General features: G+C 40.8%; 4 protein-coding genes across 5 annotated transcripts; 3 read left to right on the forward strand and 1 right to left on the reverse strand.

Moving 5' to 3' along the window:
* Window positions 1-118: 118 nt before the first annotated feature.
* LOC116613013 lies at window positions 119-1,447 on the forward strand. The gene is made up of 2 exons (XM_032373587.2): window positions 119-454; window positions 834-1,447. The coding sequence occupies exons 1-2, from the start codon at window positions 174-176 to the stop codon at window positions 1,156-1,158; spliced, it is 606 nt and encodes a 201-aa protein (XP_032229478.1). The 5' UTR covers window positions 119-173; the 3' UTR covers window positions 1,159-1,447.
* LOC5505153 (dysbindin) lies at window positions 1,150-12,747 on the reverse strand. The gene is made up of 12 exons (XM_048720432.1): window positions 12,576-12,747; window positions 6,219-6,269; window positions 6,103-6,144; window positions 5,973-6,026; window positions 5,765-5,825; window positions 5,176-5,308; window positions 2,919-3,051; window positions 2,673-2,695; window positions 2,416-2,556; window positions 2,152-2,258; window positions 1,854-1,956; window positions 1,150-1,701 (listed from the first exon to the last, which is right to left on the reverse strand). Exons 1-12 carry the CDS (start codon window positions 12,629-12,631, stop codon window positions 1,508-1,510), a joined length of 1,098 nt encoding a protein of 365 aa, XP_048576389.1. The 5' UTR covers window positions 12,632-12,747; the 3' UTR covers window positions 1,150-1,507.
* A 110-nt stretch (window positions 12,748-12,857) lies between these two features.
* On the forward strand, window positions 12,858-14,551 carry LOC5505152. The gene has a single exon (XM_001625972.3). The coding sequence runs from the start codon at window positions 13,243-13,245 to the stop codon at window positions 13,696-13,698; it is 456 nt and encodes a 151-aa protein (XP_001626022.1). The 5' UTR covers window positions 12,858-13,242; the 3' UTR covers window positions 13,699-14,551.
* A 238-nt stretch (window positions 14,552-14,789) lies between these two features.
* On the forward strand, window positions 14,790-19,312 carry LOC116613011. Of its 2 annotated transcripts, none has more exons than XM_032373580.2 (5): window positions 14,790-15,433; window positions 15,997-16,172; window positions 16,711-17,232; window positions 17,995-18,311; window positions 18,395-19,312. In XM_032373580.2, the coding sequence occupies exons 1-5, from the start codon at window positions 14,902-14,904 to the stop codon at window positions 18,597-18,599; spliced, it is 1,752 nt and encodes a 583-aa protein (XP_032229471.1). In that variant the 5' UTR covers window positions 14,790-14,901; the 3' UTR covers window positions 18,600-19,312. The 2 variants fall into 2 exon arrangements, with proteins under 2 accessions (XP_032229471.1, XP_032229472.1); XM_032373581.2 differs by having other exon boundaries at window positions 17,995-18,112.
* Window positions 19,313-19,757: the final 445 nt, after the last annotated feature.

Consider the following 19,757-nt stretch of genomic DNA (forward strand, 5'->3'; position numbering starts at 1 on the left):
ATCTTATATAAAATAATGCATTTTCTCTCCGACCAATTTTTATATTTAATTTTTTTTTTCATTATCATTGCCGCGCGTGCGCTCCAGTTCTGACCACGAGTACGTTTTAAAAACGCGCGCGAACAAACGTAAGCGGCATTCAGAAACTAAACTACGCCACGCAAAACGCAACCATGGAGGCCGGCTCGGGTCGCTTACTTGGCGATTGGAAAATAAATTCACAGGCTGTTCGTGTCTACGAAATAAGGTATGCACAGCCAGGGAGTTATGGTGTTCGGATCGACTACAAACCCAAAAGATCCGATCAGTACAAAGTGTACGGCATGCTGAGTGCGAATATGCCAAATGTGACGCTTGAGCCGGGAGAATTTGTTGTGAATTGTCATCAGGACCAAATGAAACATCATTGGCAAGACTTGATGGGTTTTCCGGAGTTCGAGGACACAAAGAAAACGTAAGATGGTCTTTAATGGATAATCGTTGAATAGGAGACTAGCTAAATTATCTTTTGTTTAATGACAAATAGACCGCTTTCATGTTTGAGCGGGAAAGCGAGGCTTTCGCGAGTCGAGATTTCTTTGACATCCTTACAGGTTCTTATCTGAAGAGAATAACAAAAATAATTAATAGGAACAAAGGTTGTTATTATGAACTTAATCTGATTCTGCATTTTAGAACGTATCACCATAACAAAACGATAATATTCTGCTATCTGAGCCTCGACATATACTTAGCATGTTCTTTTAGAATTTGGTGAAATCTCAGGCTGGACGTTCTTACCAAAAAGAGTGTAGGGGATTTTTGACTGACGTATATTTTTCTGTCTAACACAGGGTTCCCCACATTCAGAACAATCGAGTGTTCCTTTGTCCTGTATGGCGCTTCATGAGTCACGACTGTATGCCCGAGGGAGGTGGGGTCAGGGAGCAAGGATGCGTCCCCCACACGGGGATAGTGGAGTCGCTCTACCTCGAGATCAAGGACCTGGTGAAGAGTGAGCCCACGGATTACGAGATAGCGGAGTTGCTTATCGGCCTCAAGGCGGCAGACGCGGGGATTGTCCACGAGAGGTCGATACTAAGTGACCCAACTGCTGCCGAACAGAGAAACGAAAACAATAATACGGATAATACAAATGAGGCTATACCGTTGGATTAATCTAGTTCATTTAATTCTGATCCATTTATATTACTTCGTAACATGCTTTCTGTACTAAGCGGTACGAGAACCCTTGAAAAGCAAGGCACTAGCTTGTCAAATCTTTTTTATTTATTTTTTAATGATTCATATGATGACGGATTGGCTAAAATATGAAATCTTGGGCATGCGCGCGTTGCGGGCTTGGCGGTATTCAATATCTCGCGGATATTGACCTTTTGGGAACCAATCAGATTCACGATAACTGTAATTAAACTGTAACTGATAATTATAGATTTCTCTTTCCGTATTTGATGTCAAGTGAAATGGCCTAATTTTCTTCGTCGTTATTTTTTTATGTACAGTGAACTTAGTCTTGTGAGGGTTGTGTTTCTTTTGAGTCAGCAATAGTCGATGATTGATCGGTTTCATTGATTAACTTCTCGTCTACAGTCATAGTTTCTTCTGTTGTCATCGATAGTTTGTCGTCTGTGGTCGATGAACCGTCGGTGGCTTTAGAAGTCGGAACTGGAGCACTGGATTTTTGGATTGGTTTCTTAGAACCTGGTAAAACAAAAATCAATAAGAAGTGCATTTTCCCACAAAGTCTTCTGCATAGGTCTACCAAATCAAATCCATCATACTTTAAGCTTTCTCATCTCTCGATTATAAATGCCAGTCAGCATATTTTCAAAGCAAACCCCCCTTTTTCTTACTTGTATTTTTCTGTTGATTTTTGGCTTCCTTTAGGCTACTGTTTTTCTTGCGTTTGTGCTTAGTTCTATCAGCAACTTTAGCTGGAATTGATGGGTCTGTTGTCTGTGCAAAGAAAAAAAAACAATCGAGAATCGAGATTCAAGAAAGGCTCCCTACCCCATACCCACCATAACCATTTCCTGTGTCATCACCATTATCATCACCATCATCCTCTTTATCATTACCATGTAATTTCCATCTCATCAACATCATCATTTTATGTGGTATAACCACCATCATAAACATGATAACTCATACATTGTCCTCTGGCCCTAGGAAATCATCTAACTCCTTATCCAATGTTCCAACATCTAGCTTGATGTCTGCCAGAGAACTGCCGGCCTCAGACAATGTCGAGATCGGTTCTGAGAAGAAAATAATGTTTATTTACTTATAAACACAGTTACGGGTACCCTGGGTACCACAGCCTCCATACTTTTTCTCATCCAGTGACGCTCAGCCAAAATGCCGCTCGTCGTGGCATTTACAGGAATACCTGTGTATTTGATTCATTGTACCTACCTTCAGTGTGGCCAAACTGTATGTAGTAGTTCATTTGCTCAATAAAGGCATCTTCATAGACTTTCTGTTTCTCTACAGACTCTTGTCTTTCCAAGAACTCTTTCTTCTGATTTTTCAACTCATGCTCGATCTCAAGATCCTCTGTAAAGTTAACCAACATGGCTATAGATTTATGTTTAACTCTTTTATCAAATGTTCATATATGAATGCATCTTTTAAATAATATTTAAGGCTTTTTAAAACTACCAAATTCTTACCTTTCAATTTCTCCAAATTATCCCTAAAACAAAATAAATATTCAATTAAAAAACACTGATATCTAGTTCAAAGCTGTTGTTGTTCAACAAAACAATAATGCCTAATAATCTCACCCAGCATCTTTGAATTGCTACCAATATGCAAATTTGGACAACCCTACAAACTTACAGTTTTCTTTGTTGCCTTACTATCATATTTAGTCTCTGCCCTGTTTTTTTTTTCTCCCTAAAGTTCTATAAACTTACAGTTTTGTTTGTTGCATCACTATCATATTCAGTCTCTGCCCTGTTTTTCTTCTCTCCAAATCCAGGTTTTCACAGACCTCCTCTAAGTCCAACAGCAGTCCTTCAAGGACTTCAGTCTGACTGCTAATAGCATCTACAATGACAAAAAAGAGCCCATTTAACTTTTGAGACAAGGAATGTTTGTTGTTGTTGTTGTTGAGGATATTTATGTGCCACGCCCACTTTAATACCTTATAGGGTTAAAATATAACCAGACCACGCCCACTTTAGTATCTTTTAGGATTAAAATATAACCAGACCACACCCACTTTAGTATCTTCTAGGGTTAAAATATAACCAGACCACGCCCACTTTAGTATCTTCTAGGGTTAAAATATAACCAGACCACGCCCACTTTAGTATCTTTTAGGGTTAAAATATAACCAGACCACGCCCACTTTAGTATCTTTTAGGGTTAAAATATAACCAGACCACGCCCACTTTAGTATCTTTTAGGGTTAAAATATAACTAGACCACGCCCACTTTAGCATCTTTTAGGGTTAAAATATAACTAGACCACGCCCACTTTAGTATCTTTTAGGGTTAAAATATAACCAGACCACGCCCACTTTAGTATCTTTTAGGGTTAAAATATAACCAGACCACGCCCACTTTAGTATCTTTTAGGGTTAAAATATAACCAGACCACGCCCACTTTAGTATCTTTTAGGGTTAAAATATAACTAGACCACGCCCACTTTAGCATCTTTTAGGGTTAAAATATAACTAGACCACGCCCACTTTAGTATCTTTTAGGGTTAAAATATAACCAGACCACGCCCACTTTAGTATCTTTTAGGGTTAAAATATAACCAGACCACGCCCACTTTAGTATCTTTTAGGGTTAAAATATAACCAGACCACGCCCACTTTAGTATCTTCTAGGGTTAAAATATAACCAGACCACGCCCACTTTAGTATCTTTTAGGGTTAAAATATAACCAGACCACGCCCACTTTAGTATCTTTTAGGGTTAAAATATAACCAGACCACGCCCACTTTAGTATCTTTTAGGGTTAAAATATAACTAGACCACGCCCACTTTAGCATCTTTTAGGGTTAAAATATAACTAGACCACGCCCACTTTAGTATCTTTTAGGGTTAAAATATAACCAGACCACGCCCACTTTAGTATCTTTTAGGGTTAAAATATAACCAGACCACGCCCACTTTAGTATCTTTTAGGGTTGTTTTAAAAAAATCCCGATGACGATCCTCGTCCGTTTGATATAGGAGTACCCCTGGGGGTTGACACAAAAGTTTTGCCTTTTTCCCATATGCCCTTTATCTCCCACCCCCACATTTTTCGGTTGTTGTTTTTATCAGAATTAATTGATGTGTAAGACATATTAGTGACTTTTCAGGAAGACCTAAAACATCTCTGATTCAGAGTTATAATTTTCAGTGACCATGGCTTATTTTTTAATCTCTTAACTGCTAGTACTGAAGTTGACACCCCGGGGTGGGGGGGGGGGTACTCCCTATATCCATCAGACGGGGGTCATCATCGTATCTTTTAGGGTGTAAATTTGGAGCCTTGGGTATCTTTTAGGGGTGAAACTGAGAATACCCAGATTTTTTTACCTTGGTATATTTTAGGGTGCTATTATAGCTATCGCTTATCTAACTTGTAGCTCATGAAAGAGCCTTAAAACGTGTTGATCGGTGTTTTTAGATCACTAGAGTCAGTTTTATTACAAATTATTTATTTTTGTTTGAGGTCTCTATTAGGGGGTAAATTTATGCCTAACCACGCCCACTTTAATACCTTATAGGGTTAAAATATAACCAGACCACGCCCACTTTAGTATCTTTTAGGATTAAAATATAACCAGACCACACCCACTTTAGTATCTTTTAGGGTTAAAATATAACCAGACCACGCCCACTTTAGTATCTTTTAGGGTTGTTTTAAAAAAATCCCGATGACGATCCTCGTCCGTTTGATATAGGAGTACCCCTGGGGGTTGACACACAAGTTTTGCCATTTTCCCATATGCCCTTTATGTCCCACCCCCACATTTTTCGGTTGTTGTTTTTATCAGAATTAATTGATGTGTAAGACATATTAGTGACTTTTCAAGACATTCTACCATGAGGCTCGCAATGTACTCATTATTTGTGTATATAACTGCCAGCATTTTATAAAGAATGAATACAGTGTACAGGAATGCGTAAAACCAACATTAGCAACATTTTAATTAATATTATCTTACCAACACTAGCAGAAGCATCCTGCACTTGTTTAATGATGTCAGGTAATCTTTCAAGCTCACCATGTAATATGGTTATCACATTGCGCAGCTCTGTTGTTCTTTTCAGTGCATTGTTGATTTTCTGGTCAACGTTCTGAGAGTAACAACATTATTAAGGTGGTGGCATTACATGCTACATGTTTGTTAAGTAGCGAGAAGCGAAACATAGTTAAGGATGGGGCACACCCACTTGGACCAATTCACTGACCACCAAAATTGGGTCATTTCTTACTTTGAGATCTTCTAGTATTATACTTTTCCCATATGATATATATAACTTCAAATCCTCTCTTACCCCCCCCCCCCCTCCCCCTAGCAAATCCTGGCTGCCTGCCTGGAAAACACAGTGCAAACACCCAAGAAAAAGTGAGAACCAAATTTGTTTAAATTTTAAAAATTCAAAATATAAAAAAACTAATTTAAACTTTTTTTATTGAACAAAGTAACCAAAATTTTCAATTGTATCCTTACAGTAACTCAGCATTTTATAATATAATATAATATGGTATGCACCACTAATTAAAATGTTCCGCTAAATGTTTAGACTCACCTCAGCTTCTTGTGCACAAGAACTTGAAGCTTCATGAAGATCCACCCAGTCCTTCTGATACCTGAAAGATACAAAACAGTATCACAACTTCACTTTGGTGAACAGGTTTTAACAGGCCAAATTGAGAAAAAAATAAATCAAGCAGTGTGACTGAAAATTGGGCTTTGCATTGAAATTTACAGAACTGTTCACATATAAGGCAACTTACTTGGAAAGAATCTCTGAGCCAGCCTCCAACTCACAACTAAAGCACTGGTCTTCCCTGAAGTAGAAACATGAAATCAACATTCTAGATAGTGAAATAGTGGTAAAAAGAAGCTGAAAATGTCTTGTCATACCCTTCAAGTACCACCAGTTCATCAGTTATCAGAGTGGTATTTCTGAAAACAAAAGCAGACTGTTTTGACTGATATAATTTTGAGAAATTGTGGATAAAAGTAAATAATATGTTTACCTGACGATAGTTTTGTTGACAGACTTTGCTTTATCTGCGATTGACTTCCATCTGGATAGAAAAGAAACCCCAATGGTTTACAATATAGTGGACATCCCAATGGTTATCAGTATAGTGGGCATCCCAATGGTTATTAGTATAGTGGGCATCCCAATGGTTATCAGTATAGTGGGCATCCCAATGGTTATCAGTATAGTGGGCATCCCAATGGTTATCAGTATAGTGGGTATCCCAATGGTTATCAGTATAGTGGGCATCCCAACGGTTATCAGTATAGTGGGCATCCCAATGGTTATCAGTATAGTGGGCATCCCAATGGTTATCAGTGTAGTGGGCATCCCAATGGTTAACAGTATAGTGGGTATCCCAATGGTTATCAGTATAGTGGGAATCCCAATGGTTATCAGTATAATGGTCATCCCAATGGTTAACAGTATAGTGGGCATCCCAATGGTTAACAGTATAGTGGGCATCCCAATGGTTAACAGTATAGTGGGTATCCCAATGGTTAACAGTATAATGGTCATCCCAATGGTTATCAGTATAGTGGGCATCTCAATGGTTAACAGTATAGTGGACATCCCAATGGTTATCAGTATAGTGGGCATCCCAATGGTTAACAGTATAGTGGGCATCCCAATGGTTATCAGTATAGTGGGCATCCCAATGGTTATCAGTATAGTGGGCATCCCAATGGTTACCAGTATAGTGGGCATCCCAATGGTTATCAGTATAGTGGGCATCCCAATGGTTAACAGTATAGTGGGCATCTCAATGGTTATCAGTATAGTGGGCATCCCAATGGTTATCAGTATAGTGGGCATCCCAATGGTTATCAGTACAGTGGGCATCCCAATGGTTATCAGTATAGTGGGCATCCCAATGGTTATCAGTATAGTGGGCATCCCAATGGTTAAAAGTATAGTGGGCATCCCAATGGTTATCAGTATAGTGGGCATCCCAATGGTTATCAGTATAGTAAGCATCCCAATGGTTAACAGTATAGTGGGCATCCCAATGGTTATCAGTATAGTGGGCATCCCAATGGTTATCAGTATAGTGGGCATCCCAATGGTTAACAGTATAGTGGGCATCCCAATGGTTAACAGTATAATGGGCATCCCAATGGTTAACAGTATAGTGGGCATCCCAATGGTTAACAGTATAGTGGGCATCCCAATGGTTATCAGTATAGTGGGCATCCCAATGGTTATCAGTATAGTGGACATCCCAATGGTTAACAGTATAGTGGGTATCCCAATGGTATCAGTATAGTGGGCATCCCAATGGTTAACAGTATAGTGGGTATCCCAATGGTTATCAGTATAGTGGGCATCCCAATGGTTAACAGTATAGTGGGTATCCCAATGGTTATCAATATAGTGGGTATCCCAATGGTTATCAGTATAGTGGGCATCCCAATGGTTAACAGTATAGTGGGCATCCCAATGGTTATCAGTATAGTGGGTATCCCAATGGTTATCAATATAGTGGGCATCTCAATGGTTATCAGTATAGTGGGCATCCCAATGGTTAACAGTATAGTGGGCATCTCAATGGTTATCAGTATAGTGGGTATCCCAATGGTTATCAGTATAGTGGGTATCCCAATGGTTATCAGTATAGTGGGCATCCCAATGGTTATCAGTATAGTGGGTATCCCAATGGTTATCAGTATAGTGGGCATCCCAATGGTTATCAGTATAGTGGGCATCCCAATGGTTATCAGTATAGTGGGTATCCCAATGGTTATCAGTATAGTGGGCATCCAAATGGTTATTAGTATAGTGGGCATCCCAATGCTTATCAGTATACTGGGTATCCCAATGGTTATCAGTATAGTGGGTATCCCAATGGTTATCAGTATAGTGGGCATCCCAATGGTTATCAGTATAGTGGGCATCCCAATGGTTAACAGTATAGTGGGCATCCCAATGGTTAACAGTATAGTGGGCATCCCAATGGTTATCAGAATAGTGGGCATTCCAATGGTTAACAGTATAGTGGGTATCCCAATGGTTATCAGTATAGTGGGCGTCCCAATGGTTATCAGTATAGGGGGCATCCCAATGGTTATCAGTATAGTGGGAATCCCAATGGTTATCAGTATAGTGGGCATCCCAATGGTTAACAGTATAGTGGGCATCCCAATGGTTAACAGTATAGTGGGCATCCCAATGGTTATCAGAATAGTGGGCATTCCAATGGTTAACAGTATAGTGGGTATCCCAATGGTTATCAGTATAGTGGGCATCCCAATGGTTATCAGTATAGTGGGCATCCCAATGGTTAACAGTATAGTGGGCATCCCAATGGTTATCAGAATAGTGGGCATTCCAATGGTTAACAGTATAGTGGGTATCCCAATGGTTATCAGTATAGTGGGCATCCCAATGGTTAACAGTATAGTGGGCATCCCAATGGTTAACAGTATAGTGGGTATCCCAATGGTTATCAGTATAGTGGGCATCCCAATGGTTATCAGTATAGTGGGTATCCCAATGGTTATCAGTATAGTGGGCATCCCAATGGAATCAGTATAGTGGGTATCCCAATGGTTATCAGTATAGTGGGCATCCCAATGGTTATCAGTATAGTGGGCATCCCAATGGTATCAGTATAGTGGGTATCCCAATGGTTATCAGTATAGTGGGTATCCCAATGGTTATCAGTATAGTGGGCATCCAAATGGTATCAGTATAGTGGGTATCCCAATGGTTATCAGTATAGTGGGCATCCCAATGGTATCAGTATAGTGGGTATCCCAATGGTTATCAGTATAGTGGGCATCCCAATGGTTATCAGTATAGTGGGTATCCCAATGGTTATCAGTATAGTGGGCATCCCAATGGTATCAGTATAGTGGGTATCCCAATGGTTATCAGTATAGTGGGTATCCCAATGGTTATCAGTATAGTGGGCATCCCAATGGTTATCAATATAGTGGCATCTCAATGGTTATCAGTATAGTGGGTATCCCAATGGTTATCAATATAGTGGGCATCTCAATGGTTATCAGTATAGTGGGCATCCCAATGGTTAACAGTATAGTGGGCATCTCAATGGTTATCAGTATAGTGGGTATCCCAATGGTTATCAGTATAGTGGGTATCCCAATGGTTATCAGTATAGTGGGCATCCCAATGGTTATCAGTATAGTGGGTATCCCAATGGTTATCAGTATAGTGGGCATCCCAATGGTTATCAGTATAGTGGGCATCCCAATGGTTATCAGTATAGTGGGTATCCCAATGGTTATCAGTATAGTGGGCATCCCAATGGTTATTAGTATAGTGGGCATCCCAATGGTTATCAGTATAGTGGGTATCCCAATGGTTATCAGTATAGTGGGTATCCCAATGGTTATCAGTATAGTGGGCATCCCAATGGTTATCAGTATAGTGGGCATCCCAATGGTTAACAGTATAGTGGGCATCCCAATGGTTAACAGTATAATGGGCATCCCAATGGTTAACAGTATAGTGGCATCCCAATGGTTAACAGTATAGTGGGTATCCCAATGGTTATCAGTATAGTGGGCATCCCAATGGTTATCAGTATAGTGGGTATCCCAATGGTTATCAGTATAGTGGGCATCCCAATGGTATCAGTATAGTGGGTATCTCAATGGTTATCAGTATAGTGGGCATCCCAATGGTTATCAGTATAGTGGGCATCCCAATGGTATCAGTATAGTGGGTATCCCAATGGTTATCAGTATAATGGGCATCCCAATGGTTAACAGTATAGTGGCATCCCAATGGTTAACAGTATAGTGGGTATCCCAATGGTTATCAGTATAGTGGGCATCCCAATGGTTATCAGTATAGTGGGTATCCCAATGGTTATCAGTATAGTGGGCATCCCAATGGTATCAGTATAGTGGGTATCTCAATGGTTATCAGTATAGTGGGCATCCCAATGGTTATCAGTATAGTGGGCATCCCAATGGTATCAGTATAGTGGGTATCCCAATGGTTATCAGTATAGTGGGCATCCCAATGGTTATCAGTATAGTGGGTATCCCAATGGTTATCAGTATAGTGGGTATCCCAATGGTTATCAGTATAGTGGGCATCCCAATGGTTATCAGTATAGTGGGCATCCCAATGGTTATCAGTATAGTGGGTATCCCAATGGTTATCAGTATAGTGGGCATCCCAATGGTATCAGTATAGTGGGTATCCCAATGGTTATCAGTATAGTGGGTATCCCAATGGTTATCAGTATAGTGGGCATCCCAATGGTTATCAATATAGTGGGCATCTCAATGGTTATCAGTATAGTGGGTATCCCAATGGTTATCAATATAGTGGGCATCTCAATGGTTATCAGTATAGTGGGCATCCCAATGGTTAACAGTATAGTGGGCATCTCAATGGTTATCAGTATAGTGGGTATCCCAATGGTTATCAGTATAGTGGGTATCCCAATGGTTATCAGTATAGTGGGCATCCCAATGGTTATCAGTATAGTGGGTATCCCAATGGTTATCAGTATAGTGGGCATCCCAATGGTTATCAGTATAGTGGGCATCCCAATGGTTATCAGTATAGTGGGTATCCCAATGGTTATCAGTATAGTGGGCATCCCAATGGTTATTAGTATAGTGGGCATCCCAATGGTTATCAGTATAGTGGGTATCTCAATGGTTATCAGTATAGTGGGCATCCCAATGGTTATCAGTATAGTGGGCATCCCAATGGTATCAGTATAGTGGGTATCCCAATGGTTATCAGTATAGTGGGCATCCCAATGGTTATCAGTATAGTGGGCATCCCAATGGTTATCAGTATAGTGGACATCCCAATGGTTATTAGTATAGTGGGCATCCCAATGGTTATCAGTATAGTGGGTATCCCAATGGTTATCAGTATAGTGGGCATCCCAATGGTTAACAGTATAATGGGCATCCCAATGGTTATCAGTATAGTGGGCATCCCAATGGTTAACAGTATAGTGGGCATCCCAATGGTTATCAGTATAGTGGGCATCCCAATGGTTATCAGTATAGTGGGCATCCCAATGGTTAACAGTATAGTGGGCATCCCAATGGTTATCAGTATAGTGGGCATCCCAATGGTTATCAGTATAGTGGGCATCCCAATGGTTATCAGTATAGTGGGCATCCCAATGGTTAACAGTATAGTGGGCATCCCAATGGTTATCAGTATAGTGGGCATCCCAATGGTTAACAGTATAGTGGGCATCCCAATGGTTATCAGTATAGTGGGTATCCCAATGGTTATCAGTATAGTGGGCATCCCAATGGTATCAGTATAGTGGGCATCCCAATGGTTAACAGTATAGTGGGCATCCCAATGGTTATCAGTATAGTGGGCATCCCAATGGTTATCAGTATAGTGGGTATCCCAATGGTTATCAGTATAGTGGGCATCCCAATGGTTATCAGTATAGTGGGCATCCCAATGGTTATCAGTATAGTGGGCATCCCAATGGTTATCAGTATAGTGGGCATCCCAATGGTTATCAGTATAGTGGGCATCCCAATGGTTATCAGTATAGTGGGCATCCCAATGGTTAACAGTATAGTGGACATCCCAATGGTTATCAGTATAGTGGGCATCCCAATGGTTAACAGTATAGTGGGTATCCCAATGGTTATCAATATAGTGGGCATCCCAATGGTTATCAGTATAGTGGGTATCCCAATGGTTATCAGTATAGTGGGCATCCCAATGGTTATCAGTATAGTGGGCATCCCAATGGTTATCAGTATAGTGGGCATCCCAATGGTTATCAGTATAGTGGGCATCCCAATGGTTATCAGTATAGTGGGCATCCCAATGGTTATCAGTATAGTGGGCATCCCAATGGTTATCAGTATAAAGGGCATCCCAATGGTTATCAGAATAGTGACATCCCAATGGTAGGGTTGACAAAATATATCATATATCAGGGGTAAAAGCAAAAATCATATAAATAACTTAATTACTTAAATTATTACGGGAAAAAGTAGGGTGAAAGTAAGATTATTTTATCAACAAAAAAATATTGTGTGGTTTTCAAAATAAAGTAAACCTTTCTTCGTTTCAGGGAAGTGGCCGTTTAAGCAAAAATTTGGGATTTCAGGTACAAATAGAAGCCCCATCCATACCGTAATAACTTTACAGAAAAAAAAATAGAGAACTCAATAACAAGTAATTCAGCTGATTCTAAACCTCGCTCCTTAATAACAAGTAATTCAGCTGATTCTAAACCTCGCTCCTTAATAACAAGTAATTCAGCTGATTCTAAACCTCGCTCCTTAATAACAAGTAATTCAGCTGATTCTAAACCTCGCTCCTTAATAACAAGTAATTCAGCTGATTCTAAACCTCGCTCCCTTGTACTTACCCTTGCGTCACATCGTGTCTGACAGTCTGAAAACGCTCCCTGAAGTTCCCAAACATCCTTATGGTCGTTTTATTCTACAATAGTCATCTTTAATCAATCGAATTTAGAACAATTGATCGGATATCAAACCAAAACTTCCCTCCATTTTGTTTTGACTGATAACTCCGCTGACCACCAAAATACCCACAATCCCTTTCGGATAGCACACCTTTCAAAAAATCGAAATGAGTAGGTACCCCTACTTTAAAATATTATGGGTTGTTTGGGTTCATCTTTTATATCTTTGTGATAATCTTTAGCTTTACAAGTTTTGTATAACTGAAATAAGTATATAAAATGAAAGAAATTTCATCCCCTAATCCATTTCGTCATATCCCCCATGATGCAGCTCAAGCCTTACTCGCCAAGATGTCGGCTTGAGCACAACTGAGCAGAACATTTCACATAAGTATCTACAACATAGCGGAGGCTCGAGGTCAAACCACCTTGTGATATCATTTAGGGAATTACAAGGAAGAACGTAATCCTAGGAATTGAAACCGTGTTTATTTTAATTGATCGGTTTCTTATAAGCTTGAAATCGTGTTTGTTTTGGCAGTAATAGTTGCAAAGACGATAGTGTTGCCCTCCGCGGTTGGCTTGCAGTGTTTATACGGATTATTTCACCATGTCTGAAGTCAGTCAAGAGTCTATTATCATGACATTATTAGAGCAGATACGAGCGCTCGAAGAAGAGAGAGATAGTGCTTTAGAACTTGCTAATAAACTCAAAGGATCAAAGACTACGGAATGCAACTCCGGAAATGACGAAGAAGCAACGAGTGAAAATGATACTTTGCAGTCAGTTCTAATGGGTCTGGAGGAAATGCGAATGAACGAAGAACAGCGACAAATTAATTTAGAGGAGTCGCAAAAAGTTAAAAACAGGGAATCAGGGATGGACAACGAGAACTATAAGGAAATGCTGGAAATGTGTAAAAAATATTACGGGAAAATGGTCAGTGAACTGCAGCAAGAAAAAAGTTCACTTCAAAAGAAGGTTGAATCCCAGCAAAGTCAGCTGCTAGACAAAGACATGCTTATCGCAGAGTTACAAATGAAGCTTGGGAAACATAAACCATGAGATGAACATTTAAAGATTGTTGTGCTCAACTGGACTAAATGTGAATAACATTTACTTTTGCACTGTATACAACTAATGAATACCAGTCGTTTCCTCCCGACCAGTTCGTTCATAAACCATGGACGGATAGGCTAGCTAATAGATATATAGACAGGGCCATTTTTTAGCGGACCATTTTCTTTTTAAGTAACTTGTTTAGCTTGCAGTGGTGGTTACTTCCAACCCCCCCCCCCCCCCCCCTGGTTTCGGACCTGTAAAGAGTACATGCGCACAAAAATATGTCTATTTTTCGTATACAACAAAAAAGGAATAGCACATACATTTCAATCTGAAATTTTTAGAGGCATGCAAATGCTTAAAAGTCAAGATACATGTTAATTTTAATCTCTCAGCCAATGAGAGTAAAACTTTGATTAGAGTTGCCATAAGGTGTAACATCCAATATACACACATTAATCACACTTAATTATAAAAGCACAGTTAATTAGTAGTGTTTGTATCTTGAAAGTCAGAAGAAAGGGGAGTAAAATGTCTAAAAAATGCCTTGAATCTAAATTGTAACCATTCTCAAGCTCAAAACTTTTGAAAATAATTATATCAGACACCATGGATAGAATGGGTATTAAATTAACTTTTCCCCTGTTACCTCCCATATCCTTATCTTTAAATCCTTTAACAACGAGTACACATGCTCATAAGCCTATGATACCTATAATCATTAATGTTATTTCATTATATGCTTTTTCAAAATGTTGAATTCATCTTGATCAAACGAGTTTTCATATCTTAGGGTCGAAAGTAACAATGCAAAAATGTATCTACTTCTATTGAACAATAAACCTGACAGACTCAATTTTGAGCCCTTTGTGGGTCTAGGGGTAGGTTCCAGGGGGGGATTACCCCCCTTTCCACCAGAAAGAATTAATATGATAGAATTAATATGAAAATTAAAAAAAAAGAAAACATCCTCACCACAACTTCAGCGGAATTAAAAATGGTTTACGAGTTTCGTGTTAAGTTCCGTGTTATTCCAACCAAATTTGCGACAACCTCGTCGTATACACTCGCCTTGAGCTCGGGCTACCTGTGGTATCAATTCGAAGAATTCAGCATCTCTTACCTGTAACCGAAAGACTTGTTCCGCTTTCCTTTAGCAACAAAAACATCTTTGGTGCATTATCCCTTTATTATCAAGACAAGACCATGTCTGGATTTCACGGATATCTAGACGAAATGGCAAAGTTGGAAGTCGGAAACTCTTCTTGCCCTGTATTTACAAGTTCGGATGTTTTGGCTCAATCAACCGTTGCTGCCGAATCCGTGGCTGCTTCCTTTGCATTGCTCTTTTACTTTCTTGTGCTCCTAATAACGGGTGTTTCGGTGACAGAACGATGTCGAAAGCTTCTTTCACTCGAGACGACATCGATCTTTTTCCTCGTTGGTGCAATCATGGTCTCCGTTAACATCTTCACAAATGAGAACGATATCGAAATCAAGATGTACTATCGCATCGCTACAGGCTCTGGTATCGGAATTGTGTACATGTTGATCGGAGCGCTCGTGTTTTTTGAGAGGCCTCGTGGTTGTACGACTGAATGCCGACCGCTTCATAGACAGCCTTGTACTACACACCCCAGACCTCCGATGACACTCGCAACGCAACAGCCGTCCATGGGACTTGTAGTGTCCGGTATTACGGCGCCTCTACTGATTATCGAGCTGTTTTTGGTCCTAGGTAAGTTACAGTAACTTCCTGGCCGGATTGACTACATGCCAGGGTGATCTAGCTTATGGGGGGGGGGGGGGGGGGGGGTAGGAATAGGCGAATTGGAGGATTTTGGAAATACGGCGGATCACGGATCTGTTGACAATTTGGGCGCGGATTTCGGATTTTGACTGCTTTGACGGTCCAATTTCAGATTTGTTCCTGTTCCTGTTCCCTGTTCCCCGCTCCCCGTTCCCCGCTCCCCATTCCCCGCTCCCTGTTCCCCGCTCCCCGTTCCCCGCTCCCTGTTCCCCGCTCCCCGTTCCCCGTTTTAGTAACATCCGGGGTGCGTTCGCATCCCTGCACCCCCCTAGGTACGGGCCTGGCCTGTATGCTGGCTTTCGATAGTGTTTTGATAGTGTTTTGAGTGATCTTAGCCATCATCTTGAATTTTGCTGGGGTTTTTTGTGATAGAAACTCCACCCAAACACGTGTACGTAGGCTTTAGATAAAATTATTTTTATTTGTTCTTGCTTTGCCCTCAACTTCCATTCTAAGTTTATTTAACTAATAGATGCGATTGTGTTCTTTAGGTACCCAGACCAAGACAGGACAAGAGTCACAGAGTTATCTCAAGTTCTTGGGCATAATTATTGCAGATAAGAGTATCTACTTGATCCAAAAGTTCATTCAAGTTACTGTTTATGTCTTCATCCGTAATAGGACAATCAGACAGCATTATGTAGAAAATGCACAATTCTTTTTTAAGGTAAAAAGGTTGTTGCAAACATATCTTAGAATTGCACATACAGGCGCGTACCTAGGATTGGCTTGGGGGGGGGGGGGGTGCAGTCATAGGCATCGTATAGAAAAAGCATAGTATTTGAAGATTCCTTAATAAGAAATGACCCAATTTTTGGCCGCCAATGGGGGGTACGTGCGCACCCTGTGCACCCTCCTGTGTATGCATCTGCCGAACCATCTAAGCCTGCAGTGTTAAGCGGAGCAGTTAGATTCTGCACCTTTTGCATAAATATCTAAACACCCTCCTCATCACTAGGAAATCTCAACTTCCCAACACCCTGCCACTGTCCTGCATAGCAATGCCGCTGTACTCTAGAAAGGGAAGTCTAGAATGACTTAGCAAATAGCAGCACCTCTTTACAAGGATAAGAAGTAGCAGAAGAAGGAGAAAGCATTCTCTTCTAACATATGCCTATTATATATTATGACCTGCTGCAGGACTGAATGTTGTTTTTGTTTTTATTTAATTTAATTCAGGACTGATTATTGTGTTCTCTATCAAGGTCCTAGCATTCTTCAATGTTGCTGAGTGGTTGGACAGCTTGGTTAACTTTGACAGTGACCTCCAACTCAGTAAGGCACAGCAAGTGTACGGAGCCCCGTTTGAGATAATATCCACACTCTACCAAGCCCTAGTCATTGACTATCGCTTGCTCTGCGCCCTGCTTTTCCTTGAACACGCACTAGAAGCAAACAATGAGCACCCAGATCCGCCTCAGGAAAATGAAGTTTACGTCGACACAAGTTTGACTCCTGCTGAGAATATAGGCCCAGAGATTGTCATTGTAACCATGACGGCAGAAGAACGGCAAAACAGGACTGTTGGATATGTGTTGGGGTCCCTGTGTATTTTTGCCCAGTTCCTTTGCCTTGGGGGATATTTGGCAGCACTGAATGTGGGGGCCTGGATCCATGTGTTTTCCCCTGTGGTTGATTTGTTTCTCATTGTGTGTGGGGTGCTGCTGTTTCGGTTTAATGACATCAAGGCGCAGGGGAAGAAGCATTATGCAGGAATGATCACCATGGTAATCTGGGTGAAAAGGGGTGGGGCTTGTTACCATAAAAGGGAATAGGGACCCTACACGACGGCAAGGTGCACGTGACCAAATGAATACCATTTTGATTAGTGCTCAATTCTGCTAGGGACCTTACGCGAACAGAACTGTGACGGTAATGTTTCAGAGGCAGATGTGAAAACCCCAACATGAAGAAAAGCTGTCGTTTTAGGGGTACCGAGCAATTTAAGTTGCTTTTCAGAGGCTTTCTCCATTGACTAAAGATGGTCACAGTCACTGTTTTTCTCTTTTGAATACAATTCATAAAGTTTGCGAAGCACCTGCGGTACGGCAGCCTTAAAAATCACAAGAATCATGCAGGCTTTCCAAATAAGGAATATATTAGTTTCCTTATATGGAAGTGACCGCGTCTGGGAAAAACACAAACTTTGGATAAATTTTCTTGATATGGCAGGGCCGTAGCAGGGGGTTGGGTTTTCAAAAATTATAAGGAAATGACTAGTAGGTGGCTGTGCCCCATTGTTTTCTTAATTTTTCTGTATCGTGCCCTCCCCCAATAATTCGAAGCCTGCTATATATGGCTATGCCAAGTCTCATTAGCGAGGACGGGAAAATGTATAATCAGGGTCTAGAGAAATACTCAGGGTGGGTTCCAGAGATGATTTACTGACCACGGATCAATAATGCTCAAATCATCATGTTTAGCTCTGGTACAGAGGATGTCTGTCTCACCCCTCCAACCCTAACACATCTTTGTTTTCTTCTCAAAAGGTCTGCTGCCTTGGCGCGATTGGCCTGACAGACTACATCATGAAGGCCACCCTATCGGGTTTCTGGTCATTAAACGAAGCCACCTTACAGCAAAAGCCGTATTTTGGATGGATCTCCTGTAAGTTTGCCGTCCGAGGGGTGTTCACAGCGTTCTTGATGTTTCTCTTCGCAATAGTCAGCGCGGGAGATCTAACAAAAGATGACAACACAAACAAGGCCAACTATTTCCTTGTTCCGTGTTTAATGTTGGGAATTTTCTCGGAGTTTGTCGGATCGGCTATTGATCAGTACGTCGGCCTTTTGGATGTAAAGCTGAGGTGAGGAATAAATAACCTTTTTACGATAGACAGGGCACCATTTTTTAATACTGTCAGTCAAATGGATCTACCCTATTTTCCAGATGCGAGATCAAAGAGGCAAGCCTGGCAGTGCTTTTCGAAGCAGGGCCTCCGATGCATCTTGGGTTCTGCCTGCACGTTTTCTTGTGCTTCCTGATGCTGCAAAGGAAACTGACGCGAGCCAAGGTCATTAGGCGTAGGGTGGACGAGACCACGCCCCTAATAGCCCCGACACAGGGCCATTCAGGTAGATCGTCCGTGATATAGCGCATAACAGACGGCCATCGAATCCTTCGAGTCCTTTTATTTTATTTTATTATATAAAAATAATATAAGGTCCTTATATATTACTTACATATTGGAAGGAACACGTAATCCATGTAAACATGGACATCGCGACACAGCTATTTACGCCTTCATTTTTCTTCGAATTTATTCGCTTTTAGAAACAACACAAAAACCGAAAACTGTTGTAAAAAAGAAAACCGTCAAATACTCGAAAGTATGAGCAGGCAAAAAAAGCTACAAACATCGCATATATTATTGCGCGCGAAAATATATCAGGAGTGTGGAAAGTATTATACTAGGCAAACTACATTTCTAAAATTACATGAGTAGAACTCAGTAGAATTCTTTGATTATAAAATAAACTTTTTTAGCTAAACTGGAGCTACGATGCGACTTTTTACCATATCAACCCATGAACGATGATTTTGTCTAAGGGCATGCTCGAAGATCCAGCGTACTTTGCGTGCGCTCCCAAAGGTGAGACCGCAAAGTTCGCTGGATCTTCGGGCATGGTCTAAATGTAGTCGCTCTATCTCTTATCGAATGACATGCTTTTAAGCACTCTGTTCTAATAATTAAGATAAAGCCTTTATTTAAAATCAGTGTAAGAAAGCTAAGCTACATTAACATGTGCCCCTACCTAAAATTTATCATATTTACAAATATAAATAAAAAAAAGCTATTTTGTCAAATGGTGTAAAAGACTTTCCCCTTACATCATCCGATCTCCACGCACCACAGGACGTAAGGTTCGCCTTATATCCATAGGGAGATTGTTCCAAATGTGGGTGGGCAGAAACGGAAAAAATATGCTCGCCTTATCTCACGTCTCAACTTCAGGTGGGGTAGGTTATGATCAGCGTAGCGAGTGGTATTTAAAGAGCTATAAGAATGAGTTGCTCGCTTAAAATGCGCGAACATTTCCATGAATCCGCTTGGAGCTAGAGCGCATATGTTCTAGTACTGGAATCGAGAACTTATTTATCCTTCTTTTTTGGGGTGCTTCGTGGTGCCTAGTCCCAGGCGCTGTTATCGGATTTCCTGTGGCTGGGTTTCCTGTGGATGGTAAGAATTGTGACGTCACAGGAGACCATCCACTTGGCCCAGCCCACACTGCCTCACGGTTCATCTTCGCAC

Source organism: Nematostella vectensis, chromosome 13, assembly GCF_932526225.1.
Source record: "Nematostella vectensis chromosome 13, jaNemVect1.1, whole genome shotgun sequence".
NCBI lineage: Eukaryota > Metazoa > Cnidaria > Anthozoa > Actiniaria > Edwardsiidae > Nematostella > Nematostella vectensis.